The 16,127-nt window shown below is 34.1% G+C and overlaps 1 protein-coding gene across 12 annotated transcripts in view; it reads right to left on the bottom strand.

Moving 5' to 3' along the window:
* The window catches only part of DLG2 (discs large MAGUK scaffold protein 2), a 1,100,864-nt gene that overhangs the window by 679,650 nt on the left and 405,087 nt on the right, over positions 1 to 16,127 (bottom strand). For 3 of the 12 annotated variants that reach the window (XM_069469142.1, XM_069469144.1, XM_069469145.1), the window contains exon 1: positions 2,920 to 3,024. The exons of 8 other annotated variants lie outside the window; for them this stretch is intronic. In XM_069469142.1, coding sequence (XP_069325243.1) covers positions 2,920 to 3,024 — 105 coding nt within the window. Of the gene's footprint in view, positions 1 to 2,919; positions 3,050 to 16,127 lie in introns of those variants that run through there. One more of the 12 variants, XM_069469146.1, reaches the window with a different exon arrangement.

Below are 16,127 nucleotides of genomic sequence, written 5' to 3'. Positions count from 1 at the left end.
GTACTTGGGACTCTTGGGTCCAGCAGATGAACCTCCTTGAGACTCTAGATTTGATTTCCATCTCATCACTATAAGGCATGATCTGATTTGTGAAATCAAATCCTGAAACTTTGAAGGACTTCAAAGTTTAGTTTCCTTCTCCTCTGTAGACTGTTTTGGGAAGCACTATCCAGGAATAAGCTGCTGTAACTTTCCTTTCACCAATGTGAATTTTAGTCTGTATAGGAAGGTTCTCTGGGAGGAGATTGTGTCATGACTTGAGTTTTAATGTCAGGTTTATTATTAGTCCACAGAACTGCACTGACTGAAAAACTGTTTGTGATCTATAGTTTATTGTGTATGTGAGAGAAAGGACCCAGACCACCTAGATGACTGCATTCTAATGATGTGTTAGGAATATACACTTACACAGTGGATGTGCAACAGAGCATTTACCTGATTGTGACTTTTTCAGATCAGTTTTCCTAAGATCACCTATATCAATATGTGTCTAGACTTTCCACACATTATTCATTCTCACATATTTTACTTTAAAAGAGAAGTAGTTCTATTTTAAAGAAGGCAATTAGTTGAGCCATATAGTCTGTCATTACTTTAATGTAATAGAAACAGCATGATAGGGTATGTATATTGTAGGATTTATTAAGATATCCTGAACAATGAAGGATATCATTAAGCAAAACTACCGTATGTTTCTATATGTACGTGTGTGTATGTGTGTGTAAATACCTGTGTGTTTATAAAATACATATCCATATATCATTTGGTTCAGGTGTGCATAAAGCAGGACGTACAGAACTTTTTCTGAGTTCTAAATCATATATGTTGACAAAGGAATAAATTAAGACTCAGTTTAAACAGAATTATTCTCAACTGATATTTTAATGATGGCTATTGTTTTCAAAAAGGAGTCATAAAATTACGATGATACAATGATGTATTTAATAAAGACTTGGAAGAAATTGGAAAAGATTTGAGACACTGGCAAATTTTCAACGTCTTCTGAAAATTTAGAGCAGGCAAAAGTAAAGCAAACCTGAATGATAACTTGGGTATGCTCGTGTGTATGTACACAGGAGGGGAAATTGGGAACAGACACTAGAAGGGAAGAAAAAGTAGCCCATTGAATATGGGAATTGAATCCCAGGCTATCTTCTCCCATAAGGATCTATTCTCTGTATTAACACTTCCCTGTCCCCACCACTACCCCACTGCAATGCTTTAGTCAAGGTGTATGGTTTTCTCAGACAGATTTGAATAAAAATAATCTTTTGGTATCAGTATAGACAAAGCTGGCACTGAAAAATATCATGAATCAACCAGAAATGCTGGAATTAGAGACTCTTGTTGGTTGATTTATTAGTCATTCCTCACACGTTCACCAAGCACTCTTTATGTGCCAGGCACTGTGCTAGACAATGGAAACAGATGCACCTCTATATTCAAGGAGTGCAAGAAAGGAAAACAAGAAAACCACATGTTAGTTCCATTCTCCAACTTACTTTCCTCTTCACTTCTCTCCAAAAAGTTAGAGTATAATTAGATACAGAGAAAAACATTTAAAAATAAAATCTTATGTGATAAATCAGAGATGCATACAAGGAACCAAGAAAAGCAAAAATAATTCTGCCTAGTCAGAGAAGGCTCTATGAAGGAGGAGATGAACTTCACAAGGAGTATCATACTTTCTTTGATAAAACAAGGGAAGAGGAGTTTGATAAAGACAGTAGAAGCAAACTATACACACTAGATTCTGGTTCAAAGCAGAATCATTATAACTTAATATTATTTACAGAGCCCCCCATCATTAGTTTTTTTAGTTTTCTTGCAAAAACTTATGTAAATTTTGTCTTTAATAGTCAATATCAACTTCCAGTGATCCAACTAGAATATACTGGTTCATTAGAAGAACTTCAAATATAGCACAGTCTCTGTGACATTTAGTTGATTCCCAAGTTACAGTGAAAAATATGATGGCATCTAACTTGAGTCATTTGAAAAATAGCTTGAACTTCAAGGAAGGTTTATTCTAACTATTGATAGAAGCATAGCTCTTAAGTTTTTATGTTGAAAATAATGTTTTTCTTGGGGGGGGGGCTCCAAATCATTTTTAGCAGGGATTAATTTTTAACAATCTTTTCTCATTGGTAATTGATTATCTCAAATACTTTGAAATAGAACTAACGAAAATAAATAATCAAATATTTTGATACTCTTATTCCAAGTCCTATTTATCTTATCTCAGCCTATCAAATGTAGCCAGAGTGGTTCCTCTAGTTGGATAAATGATAAGCACAAACATTGTTTCTGCAATATAAAACACAATGACAGCAACTCACTTATTAATTCACTTTATATATCTATACGCTTCTATCAGACAGGCTTATAAAGATCTAAGTATTGTATCACTACTTACTAAAGAAATAATCACACTTTTCAAGAGAAGTTTTTGGTATTACTTGGATAAGCAAAGAACAAAAATTTAAGAACTAACTTTTGGCTTCTTGATATAGATATGTATATATTAAACCCAACTGCAAAAGATATTTGAGCAATTCTAAGTAGTTTTAGGGGAACCAATCAGGAAGTACACATTGCAGGGTTATTTTAAACATTAATATACGTAATATCAATATTGTGACCTTTTTTAGTATATATTACTATTAGAAACTATTAAGGGGGATGAGTTTGGTTGGACCACTGTTTACTCTTTCTCACTAATTAATGTTTGGTAATATTAAGAATTCAGATTTTATACAGAGCAAAAACAGACATATTTATTTTTTAACAAGAACTACAGAGAAGACACCATGCCTTTAAATGTATAGAATGCATGCATTTCTCTATAGCTGTAACAGGTACAAAAGGAAAAAAATAAATAAAAGAATGCCTAGGAAAATAACAGAAAATATTTCTTACCGGAATGAATGCATGTTGCATAGCTTGTTCACATTGTTTTAAGGAAGCAATAGTATCCCACAAAAGCTGATAATTCTCAGCCCGAGAAGCACTTGGCCGTTGCATAGCGAAAGCTGGTAACACTCAAACTGAGCTCATAGAACCCAGTTGAAGAAGGAAAAAAAACCCCGCAGATCTGTTACATAAACTTCTTAATTAGATCTGCTACACAAACTGCTATCTTAAGACTTAAAAAAAAAAGTTAATCAGAACATTTCTTTTGGGGGATAACTGGGCATGACTTTAACAGAGACAGATGTTTTCATTGGGAAGGATTTTCTTTCCCACACTTGTGAAAGCAATCCCATCAGTGTTCCCCTGTCTTCACACGGGTCTGGCGAAACTGCACATACCATAAGTGTGTGGGGGGAAAGAAGTAGGAGGGACAGAGATGTGAAAAAATATTTCTACCAGAAGATTTCAGTGGCAAGCCATGGAGGTAGAATTTGAGTAGCTTGTGAAATGTAGTAAAATTGAAGGAAGTGTGTTACATACACACATATATGTACATATGCAGGTGTCTGTACTTTCTGCTGTGTGAGAAATATAGCTATAATACATACATATTCACAGTGTTATTTGATACGTCCAACTCTCCTCAGTTAAGACCTAGATGTGATATATTCTTCACCTACAGATTATTACGTCTTTGCTGACACTATAGATTGTTTATCTGAGATTATCCCTAAAGACTAGCCATAAGATTTGTGAGTATCTTAAAATAACAGTAATTAGAAGACTTTTGTGTGGCCTATGCATTAAAGAAAAGTTACATTTATTTCTTATTCTGGATAAAATTTACACAGATAATACAAGAGAATTATGCCTTTGAATGTTCTTGGGAACTGAGAGTGGGCTGCACAGAGCTGGAATGTGTTAATGCCAAAGAAATATGCATGTGCTCTATAACACAACAACAATAAAAAAGGCTGGTAAAAGCATTAAATAAAATATGAACAGAATTTAGGGACATATTCTGAGTTCCCTTCACCTGAGGGATTGAGGTAGAAGGTAAGTCATCTGGAAAGAAGGTGCTGACCACTCAGAAGCTCCAAAGGAATGCACACTTTCAGGGCTAGTTTCACATCCAACAAGGGTGATATTTACTCAAGCATTTTGATCCGTGGAAGGCAAAAGGAGGGAAGTACACAGCATAATAAATAAATTGTTTATTTAATTGACCTAGAAAACCTAAGGAGTATAAACCAAGGTACAAATTGTAGGAAACAATTTGATAACATAAATGAAAGAAATTTTGCTGTATTATTTTTGGAAAAGCAGCATGATTTAGGTTACCTAGTTTTTCTGCATTTGTACCCTGGCGTTGGTGGATTAGCTCATACTAATGACCTTGTGGTGTGAAAAGCTCAAAGGCTGATATCAGCTAAGTTTTTCTCTTAACTCAACTACTTTCAATTTTGTACTGGAGTAATGGAAAGTAGAACTTTTTTTTTTTTTTTTTCTTCTTCCAAAATTTCTACCTGGGCTAATTTGTAGGGAGATTGTTGCTCCTTAGTATTTCATGAATACACACCATAAGGCTATTGCCATTAGACAGTTTGTTTTTCAATATCAATTCAATCAACCTTCTCTTTTTCTCATTCATGATGTTCTTCTGCTCAGCTCACACCCACAGTCCCTCCTCTGCCTTCATTCCTGCCCTTATAGTCTCCCATCTGCCCCAGCCACATGGTGCTTCTTCATGCGCTGTCGACCAGCAGCCCACAACTTCTAGAAAATATTCCTTCACTAGTAAATGTTCTGAATTTCTCAGGAGACAAGAAAATTTTAAAAAGTTGTCTTTAAAGTCATCTTCCAAAATCCCAGCCAATCTTTTCTGAAATCCTTGAGCAAATATTTAGCATTATTCCAGACTCCAATTTCTGGATCTTCTGTCATCCCTAGGGCTTTTTTCACATCTTGTTCATCGGGTCCCTTTGTTCTTTTATGTAAGCAGAATCTCCTAAAAGATCCTCTTTTCTTTATTCTTTGGAGGAAGGGTAGAGAATTCAGTCTCTGTGTGTAGAAATTCTACATAAATGCCCTTTGACTCATTCATTTGTCCAACAAACATATCAAGCATCTCCCATGTATTATACTTTTTGAAAGCACTATGGGGAAATGGATATATCAAATGTTGATTCTACCTTTAAGGAGCTTAAAGTCTAATAGGAGGGATGATACATAGGCACAAATACCAAAAAGACAAGTTAAAAAAGTATAAGTGCCATAAAAGAGGTGGCATAAACTATTCTGAAAATGATGAAAAAGAAAAAATTAAGTCCATGGGGAAATTAGGGCAGCCTCCTGGAAGATTTTGCACTTTGCTAGAGCTTGAATTTAGAGTAGAATTTGGACATGCAGAGATAGGTAAGGGAAATTGCAGAGAAAGGAAAGGGAGAGCAAAAGCACAGGGCGGGAAAGAGTTCATTAATGGTTGGTTTGGAAGGAAAATAACACCAAGAATTAATTTGTAAACCAATAACTTAACACTCAGATTTGGACTGGTGTCAAGGCTATTCTTGAATGAAAATTATTAACTCCCTATTCCTCATGGTAATCAATATTAATTTTAATCAATTCTTCCAGTATTGACATTTATAAATTCAGTGAATATCTTCTTAAACCTCTTGAAGGTGATAAATTCCGTCTTTATTCCACACTCTTTAAAAGAGGCACATTGATATACTTTTGGAGCCTTTAGGTGGCTCAGTCATTTAGGTTGTATTACTTAGTTAATTATTTAATTTTATTAAGTACATATCACATATTTTGTATTCCTGCCCAATCACTTTTATAAGTTCTGAAAACTCTTACTTTCAAAATTCAAGTGGGGTCTACTATAAATCAAACATTTAACTAATCAAATATTTTACTTAGTTTAATTTGGCTCAGTTTAACAAACATTTATTGAACTCTACTGTGTGCCAAGCACTGTGCTAGAAATAGGGAATATAAAAATAAATGCAGTATTATTTCAATCCTCTATTTCTTTTCTACTACCACTCAATGTGCAATTTTCCCTGCCCTAAAGTGGACCATATGTATTTTCCTCCTGTTACCACAATGTCTGATATTTAATCATTACCATTTTTCCATGAAACGCTCACTCACTACGCCACTAGGCCACATGTCTATCATATCTAAGTACGTTACCATGCTTTAACTTAGACTGCAGGCCTCAGAATGGTACTTTTTGTATGGTGGGATTGCAATACACAAGCAGGTGTGTACTGGAATGCTTTCTGCTGGTGATTGGTTTAAATTTAACTCCATTGCAATTGCACTTCCAGTAAAAAATGTAGTAGCAGGGCCTGAGTTTGTATTCTCAACTAAAATAACCAAAAAACAGGACCAAATATATGAAAGGATGATTTTCAAGAATGGACATCAGACAACAAAGAGCAGTGAACTCTGAGAGAAAGGAAACAAACAAGGTGGATCCTGTGCTTTCCCCATCTTACAGCCTTGAACTTCCAGAGCACACTGCAGGGAGGAGGAATGCAGTTGTCACCCAGTGGACTTGCTAAGCTGAGAAGATAGAGTTGATTTTCTGAAGAGACCAAGGCAGCAAGTAGTAATAGAGAAACCCTAATTAGAGTTGGAGATCTCACTACCCTTCTATAAATAATTAATAAAATAACCAGACAGAAAATTGTAAGGATATAGACTTGTATAAAACAAGCCATCAATCTGAGCCAGTGTAGCCTTATAGAATACTTTACACAACAACCGCAAAATATACACATTCTTTCTGAGTGCTCACGTAGCCTATACCAAGATAAAACATATTTTGAGGCATAAATTAAGTTTTCATAAATTTAAAAAGATTCATGTCATAGGAAGTATATTCTCTGATCACAATAAAATTTAGTTAGAAATTGATGACAGAACAATCTCTGGAAACTCACAAAATATTAAGGAAATATCTCAAAATAACACAATTCTAAATAACCCACTGGTCAAAGAAGAAAACAAAAGTAAATTATAAGGGGGAGGGGAGACAAGGGCAATAAACGTAACTTTAACTTTTGTACCCCCATAACATGCTGAAATAAAAAAAATGATAAAAAAAGTAAATTATAATGGAATATAGTTTGAACTGAATTAAACCACAATATATCAACTTTTGTTGGATGCCCTTAAAGCATTAATTAAGGGAAGATATATATTACTACATACTTATATTTGAAAAGAAGGTCTTGAATTAATGATCACAGCTCCCATCTTTAGCAACCAGAAAAAAATATTGCAAATTAAACACAAAATAAGCATATGGAAGGAAATAAAAATATCAGAACAGAAAATACAGGAAAATAAAAGAAACCAAAAGCTAGTTCTTTAATAATATTGATACAATGATAATCCTCTAAAAACACTAATGTGGAAAAAAGGAGGAACATATTATCAAACTCAGGATAGAAGGAGATGACATCCTTGCATATTCCATAGACATGAAAGAGCTAGTAAGGAAATTTTATAAATAACTTCTTGCCAATAAATTTGATACCTTGTATGTATGAAGGGGAAATGGAAAAATTCCTTGAAAGACACAGACTACTAAAGCTCACTCAGGAAAAAATAAATAACCTGCATAGTCATACCACATATCTATTAAAGTTACTTGTAATTAAAAACATCCTACCAAGAAAACTCCACACCCAGATGGCTTCACTGATGAATTCTATCAAACATTTAAGAAAGAAATAATAGCAATTCTACAAAAAGTCTTTCAGAGAACTTTCCAACTAATTTTTTTGAAGCCAGCATCAGCCTTCTCCCAACCCAGATGAAGATATTACAAGAAAAGTAAACACCAATATGCTCTCATGAATACAGATGCAAAAATTCAAATAAATTAGCAAATTTAATCCAGCAATATATAAAAAGGGTAATGCATCATTACTAAGCAGGCTTTATCCTGGGAATACAAAGTTGGTTTTACATTTGAAAATAAACCTATATATTTTATTATATGACTTCTTTAAAGAAACAGAAAACAAAACTGACATATGATCACCATAGTAGGAACAGAAACAGCATTTTACAAAATCCAATATCCATTTCTGTTAAAAAAAAAAAAACCAAAAACTCCCAGGACAAAACAAGTATGTCCCTTCTCACAACTTCTATGCAACATTGTCTGAAAGGTTCTAAAAAGTGCAACGAGGAAAGAAAAATAATAAAGATTGGAAATGATAAAATAAATGACTTTATTTACAGATGATCTAATTATCTGTGGAAAATCTCATGAATTTTGAAGAAAAGCTACTAGAAATTATAAGCGAGTTTAGCAAGGATGCAGAATACAAAGATCAATTATATTTCTACACATTAGCAATAATAAATAGATATTAAAATAAGAAATAATACCATTTTCAGTAAGTTTTTTTAAAAAATGAAATACTTAGGGATAAACTTGATAAAAATGCACAAGCCATGTATGTATACAGATGAAATTAAAGATGCAATACTGTTAAGATGTCATGCTCCGAAACTAATTTATAGATTCAATGCAATCCCAATCAAAATCTTAGCGCATGTTTTATTTATTTATGTTTCAGAAATTGACAAGCTGATTCTAAAATCATAGTGAAAATCAAAAGCCATACAGTACCCAAAACAACTCTGAAAAAAAATGTTGAAAAAAAAAAAAAAACACTCCCTGATTTCTAGACTACTTATAAAGCTAATGTAATCAAGACAGTAATAGATCAATGGAACATAATAGAGACTCCAAGAGTCGAACCATAGATATATAGACAACTCAGTTTCAAGGAAGGCACAAGGGCAATTCAATGGAGGAAAGGTAATCTTTTCAACAAATGATATTGGAACAATTGGATATCCATATGCAAAATAACAAACTTTGAGCCACACCTCTTACTGCATATTAACTCAAAATGGATTATAAATCTAGATGTAAAACCTAAATAAAACACTAAAAGAAAACATAGGAGAAAATTGTCATGACTTTGGATTAGGTACAATACAAAAAGCACAATCCATAAAAGAACAAATGAATCAGACATCATTAAAGTTAAAAATTTGTTATCTCTAAAAACATTGTTAAAATAATAAAAAAGACAAAGAATAGAGTGGAAGAAAATATTTACAAATTATATATCTAATAAAGGACTTGTTTCTAAAATATGCAAAAAACTCTCCATACCCAATAAGCAAAGAGATAATCCAATTAAAAATGAGTAAAATATTTGAACAGACACATCACCAATGAATGAAGATACAGATATCAAATATGCATGTGAAAAGATTATCAACATCATGAATTATTAGAGAAATGGAAATTAAAACCATAATCAGATACTACTATCCACCTATTAGAATGACTAATGTTAAAAATGAATGACCATACCAAGATTAGAACTCTTATACATTGCTGCTGAGAATGTAAAATAGTACAACCCCTTTGGAAATAGTTCATTGATTTTTTTTGAAGTTAAGCATATACCTATCCTATGATTTAATTATTTCACTCCCAGGTATTTACCCAAGAGAAATAAATGCAAAAGTCCATTCAAATGCTTTTACACAAATATTTATAGGGTCTTTATTTATAATAGCCAAAAACCTGAAATATCATCAATATTGCAATTCAGCCTAGCTCCCTGGGAAGGGGCGGGGGAAGAGAAGAAGGCATAGAAAGCACTGACCTGCCAGCAGGAGGGGAAGCAAAGGATAAATTTATTTAATCAGAGGAAAGGACCAAGATTTCAATATCCAGGGCCCTTACTTCTAGTTATGATTCTTGCCCTAATTGGCTGTAACATCTTGGTTCAGTCATTTTGCTTTGACAAGCTTCAGTTACTAAATTATAAAATGAAAAGATTAGACTCAACCATCTCTCAAGAGTCTTTCAGAGCCATCATTCAATGATCTATGGATATATTTTAATCCTCAACAATCCCATTTTCCTCTCAAGTAAGGTACAGCTTTAAATTTAGCAAAACTATCAGATGTAATTTTGAATTGTGTACTATGTCATACATGCTGGTAAGCTCTCTCATGTAAGACAGTATAAAGTCTTTTGAGGGTAAGGTCCTCCCTTATAAAATTTCTGGTTTTCCAACAGTATTTAAAAGTTCAGAGCCCACATCATTGTAATACTGGCATTATAATTGGTATTAAAATTATAATGATAAATATCTGTCATTTTACTGTTTAAAAAAAATCACTTTCCCATATAGCACCTACCTCATCCCCATGAAGTTCTTATTCCCGATTTACGGATAGAGAAATATGTTCACAGAGGTTAAGTAACTTGCTTCACCACTTACTAGCCATATGATCTTGGACAAGTTTCTTAGTTTCTCTTTGCTTCAGTTTTTTTCTGTAAAGTGGAGATTATAATAGTACTTATCTCATGGGATTGTTGAGGATTAAATGAGTTAATATTTGTAAAACCTTAGAGCAGAGCCTGGCACATAGTAAGCACTATCATCAGTGTTTATAAATTAATTTAAATTAAATTTATCAATTCATTTAATAAGAAGTAATAGATATAAGATTAAATTCATGTCTTTTGGCTCTTAGTTCAACAAACATTTGACTAGTGATCAGTAATTATATAGGTAATTGTACATTTACCTTTACTTACCACCATCACACCCTAGTCTGAAATATGTAACCTCCTAGTGTTCTTTCCTCCTGGACTCTATTTGTTTCCTTCATAGATCCCATCTTAATTAAAAATATCTTTGTTTATTTACCTTTTTGTTTCTTATCTCTGCCTCTAAACCATAAACTCAGCGAGCAGAAACCAAGGCACAGCCAGCTCCAGCACAGTGTTTAGAGTATCATACACTCTTTCAGGGTTTGCTTGATACTATTGCTATTAATGGAGCCTAAATAGATAAAAGCTAATTAAAATTTCAAAAATATATGTTAGTATATTTACCAGGATATTCTGTATTTACAGAAATCTATGGTGAATGTGGCTATGGCTCTTATAAAAAACTGGCTTCTGACCCATTTTCTCCTATTTGAGCAAGTGACACTTTGATAGGGCAAGACTTGTATGACTGTACCTGGTAAAATGGCAAATGAACTTCTACTGTAAGCTGCAACTTTACAGAGGGCATGATATGATCTGTGGTATATAGAAATTCATACAACATAAAATTGTGCTATATATTCAATCAGTCAGTCAGTCAGGCTTCAAACATGCTTAAGAGATGCAAGGTATTGTATTAGAATGATATTCTATACACTATGCAGAGACTTTGGAATCAGATGCCCAGTGCTATAAAGGAGAGAAAGCAAGTGCTCTGAGAGAAATTATCTAAAGTAGGCAGGATACCAGGTTGTGTTTGAACACAGTTCTGCTGGATGCTAGATCACAGCATTTTAAACCTCAGACCAGAGACAAAGCCAGGGCTAACCCAAATAGAACTGTGAGGCAGATGAAGTCTGACTTTAACTTCTTCTTCCCTGTCTAGAGCCCTCAGCCCTTCTCCTCTTGGCTCTGTTCACAGAAGGAAATCTAGTTGAATTCATTTATAGAACAGCATTAAGAATTTATTTTTTAAATAAATTTTATTGTGTATATTTAAGGTGTACAACATGATGTTACGAGATACATATAGATAGTAAAATGGTTACCTATAGTGAAGCAAATTAACATATCCATCTCACAAAGTTATCATTTTTTTGCCTGTGAGGAAAGAGCAGCTAAAATCTACTCATTAAACAAAAATCCTGACTGCGGTATTATTAACTGCAGTCCTCATATTCTACATTACATCTGTAGGACTTGCATTAAGAATTTAATGTTTCTTCCCCCATTTGCTTTCTTTACTCTTTTTGTGGGCAACTGTCAATCTTATTCATCTATCCCCAGCCCCAAGTGTGTTACCTGGCATATAATGAGGAACAGCAAAGGTTTTTAAACAAATAGATGTATGTGAAAAATGTTGTACTTGATATTGATAATAACAGAAATTCCTTATATTTGTAGAGCACGTTTTGATTGACAAAGCACTTTCACAATTAGGAATTCTCTTCCCTGATACTTTTCACCCCCACCTATTTAAACATTTAAATATTATGTCAATGACTCCCTTATTTATTTTCTTGGTCAGATTTCTCTCTTGAATTGGATAGCCCGTCGCCTACTGGTCATTTCTACCCAGGTGTCTCATAGACCTCTCAGACTTAACAGCTTCAAAATCTGACCTCTTATCCTCCTCTTCCTCCCTCAAATGTGCGCTTCTCTTTCATCTCCCTCATCCAGTAAATCCCAGTTCCTCCCACTCAGTCGCTCAAGTCAGATGTCTGTACCTGAGGATCCTCCATATCTACTTCAACTTCATGACCCTTTGTGCTTGGCATGATCTGACTCTGCCTGTCACCAATGTCATTTTGTGCCATTTCCCCTTCTCTGTGCCCCAGCCCCACAAGCCTTCCACCAGCACTTAGGATATGATGCATTCCATTCTCAAGTTGGTTCCTATGCAAATGCTAGTTCTTCTGATTCAAATCTTCTCCCACCTGTTCTCCAGAATTCTCTCCCACTTATTGTTTAAATCTTAGTTCTACTGTGCATCGTAGGAGGCTTACCACAGCCCTGTCCTCTATTCGCTAGATGTCAATAGCACTTCCTTCCCCCAGTTGTGAAAACTAAATAGGTCTCAGATATTATCAAATGTCCCCTGGGGGGATAAAATTATACCCATTTGAGAACCACTGCCCTATATCTTACTCAAGACATCCTGTTAAGGCTTTATCATGGAGCCTAGTTTGGAAATCTCACTTTTGTGACTTTTGTGAGATGTTTAGATTATTGTTGAACTCCTCACTGACCTACCCCCTTATAGATAGAAACCAGTTCTTTTGTTTATCATGATATAGATAGTGTCCAGCATGAGACAGACACTCAATAAACATCTGTTGAATAAATAAATGGATGTGACTCTCACACAAACCCTATGGAATATGTACAGCCAGAATTACCAATCTCATTTCTGAATTGAGGTAACAGATACTTGGAATGGTTAAAATGGCAGGCCCCCAAATCACACCATCAATAAATGGTAGGCCTAGGAATTGAACCTAGCTTTTACCATTCTCAATTATTACCAGCATGTATCATTTTACTGCTATTACCATTTTTTAACCTTCTCAGATTACTTTACCTCCCTCTCTTCTAAGTTCTTCATTACATGTTCTCCCTGTAGTCCATGCACAGAAATATACCTCTAGCTCTATCTCAGGGCCTCACAGTGGCTTCTAACGATGCTCTACTCTTATGCTTTTAAAAATTCACAGCATATTAAATACAAGAGGGAGGTGGTTATGGCTTCTTATTCTGTAATAGGAAAGCAGGAGGGAAAAAAATCAATAACTCCTGAGTAAATTTGCTTTTGTGGTACACTTAGCTTTATGGTCCTCTCTAGTAAGCAGACTGAAGAAAACTAATTACATGACAGGTTAAGTAAGATACTATAATCTTAATGAAGCCATTGCAGAATTGTTAACTAGAATACGAGAGAGCTTCTAAGAATGCCCGATTAAAATTATCTTTTATTTCCATGCTGTCCAAGTATGGCCAAACAGACAAATCTCAATCGGAAATTGAAATTCTCTTAAATGGCAGTTTCAGCATGCCTAAAACACTCTATTCTCTAAGCTTTTGAATAGCAGATCTATTTATCACAATTACTCAATTTTTCTCCAAATAAACTATTTTTGAATAGCCTAGGGGCCATAATCATCAAGTGGCTCAGTGAGGGAAGGACAAACTGTTGAAAGGTAAAGCTGACACAGAGGTGCCCCTGAGCCATGGAGAGGAGTTGTGTTGGTAGACTTTGTAATTGTTAGAATTACCCTCCCGGCAGCAAAGAGCAAGACTGAAATCTATGTTTTCCCATCTCTCTGCAGAGTCAGAGAGACTAGTTGAGAGTACAAGATCTAATTTAATTAAGTCCCATTTATTTATTTTTATTGTTTCTATATTTGCCTTTGTGGTCTTAGTCATTAAATCTTTGCCTAGGCTGACGTGTTAGAAGAGTTTTCTTGTAGAAGTTTTATGGTTTCATGCCTATGTAATAATTCTTTTACCCATCTTGAATTAACTTCTGTATATGACAAGAGATAGGGGTCCTGTTTCATTCTTCTGCGTGTGGCTGTCCAATTTTCCCAGAACCCTTTATTGAGTAGGATTTCCTTTCCCCAGTGTATATTGTCTCCTGCTTTGTTGAAGATCAGTTGGTTATAGGTAGATAGTTTTATTTCTTGGTCCTATTCTGTTCTATTGGTCTATGTTTCTACTTTTATACCAGTACCCCTTAATATTTTGAATTTTCTTAAAATAGTATACAATCTGGAGTTAGACTTCCCAGTTTAAAATCCTAGCTTCACCACTTTTTAACTGTATTATTTTGATCAGGTTACTCTCCACTCTGGGCCTCAGTTTCTTCATCTGAAAAATGGGTTTGTTATTGTATTTATATCATATGGTTGATGTGCTAATTAAATGAATTGATTCATATGTCCAGCATAAATCATAATGGTAATGATTAGCTATTATCTTTCTTCTTTACGTTATTAAATCATTAGATATTATCTTTCTTAGCTATTATCATTAGCTATTATCTTTCTTCTTCACATATACATATTTCCATTTCTGTATAGAAATATTTAATATTTCATTAAACTCTGTCCATATGTCAGATTTTTATCATCTCACTAGTTTACAAGCACCTTTAGGGCCTAATCTCTCTTGCATTTTCATCATCATAAAATTATTTAATTTGAGTCTTACAACAATCCTATGAGATTGGGATGGTTGTGTCCATTTTAAAGACAGGAAGCTGAGACCTAGACTAATTTATACTGTGCCTATGATTATGCAGTTACATAGTGTCAGGGCCAGGGGTAAAGCATTGGTCTTCCTAGGAATACTCTTCTGCTCTATTAACACCATAGAATTTTCATAGATTCTGTTTTTGTCTCAAGTCTTTTTAAGATACCAAAATAGCACTAAAGTAAAGCTCCCTGGGAGTTTGCCCTCCCTATTCCTTCCTCTAATCAATACATCTCCGCTAGATAGCTGCTACATGTTTTAGTCCGGGTTGCATAAATTCTCTCTCTCTCTCTCTCTCTATCACACACACACACAGACACACAAATATCTTATTGGTCTGTTTCATATAGGTGGAGAGGGTGGCATTACTAAGGACTCTGAGGCTCTCAACTTCTATAATGAGATGACTGGGATCAGATGAGAGACAATAGGAGGTGAGTCTGGATTACTAGGGCAGGCAAGGGGCATGCATTAGATGAAAAAGCAAAGAAATGGACTGTGGATTAAAAAAAAATAGTACAGAGAAATAGCACAGGGGAGAGAAAATCCTTGATAGCAGTAAAGCTGATAGGCAGTGGATCAACAATAATTAATAAAAAATATTTCTGTGGAAAGGTGAATGGGTCTGAGTCCCTGTTCTGTTATTTACTGTGTGAATTTTGAAAAATTAGTTATTAAGCCTCAGTTTTCTCCCTTGTAAATTGTGAATAATAATATTATCAATCTCCTAGGATTATAATAAGGATTAAATGGACACATCTACAATATTTCTTAGAACATAAGACAGTACTAAATAAATAATAAATGTTAGCTATCTTCAGTATTATCATTATCATTAAAATATTAATGCTATTAGGAAGGGGAAAATATAGAATGCCTATAAGGTGAGGGTGAAAATTTCTATTTGATACTTTAGGCAATAAAAAGCTATAAAGATAGACTATGATTAAAATGATATTTTACAGTTGTTAAAAGACTATAGAGGTAAGTACTATAGGTGCAGGGAGTTCAGCTAGAATTCGTTTGCAAGACCCATGTGATTTTGAGATGGAATAAGAGATATAACTAAATTTCAGAGTCATCAAAAGCATTTATTCCCAGTATTCATGAGAGGCTTATTTACCCCAAATGAATTTTTCTATAGAATGTTAATGTTACAATAGAAAAAAAACAAATTAAACTAAACAAAACATTTGAAATTATACTATGAAGTCAAGACAGTAACATGTAAACTCTGTTAAAGTCGAAAGGCCAGCACCACAGTCACAAATAATGGATTCCATGAAAATCAGCCTTGGAAATTTTATTTCACTAAACTGTGTTGGCATTATTAAAAGTCATTTCA

This window comes from Eulemur rufifrons, chromosome 6, assembly GCF_041146395.1.
Source record: "Eulemur rufifrons isolate Redbay chromosome 6, OSU_ERuf_1, whole genome shotgun sequence".
Classification (NCBI taxonomy): Eukaryota; Metazoa; Chordata; class Mammalia; order Primates; family Lemuridae; genus Eulemur; species Eulemur rufifrons.
This window is presented reverse-complemented; position numbering and strand designations above follow the sequence as displayed.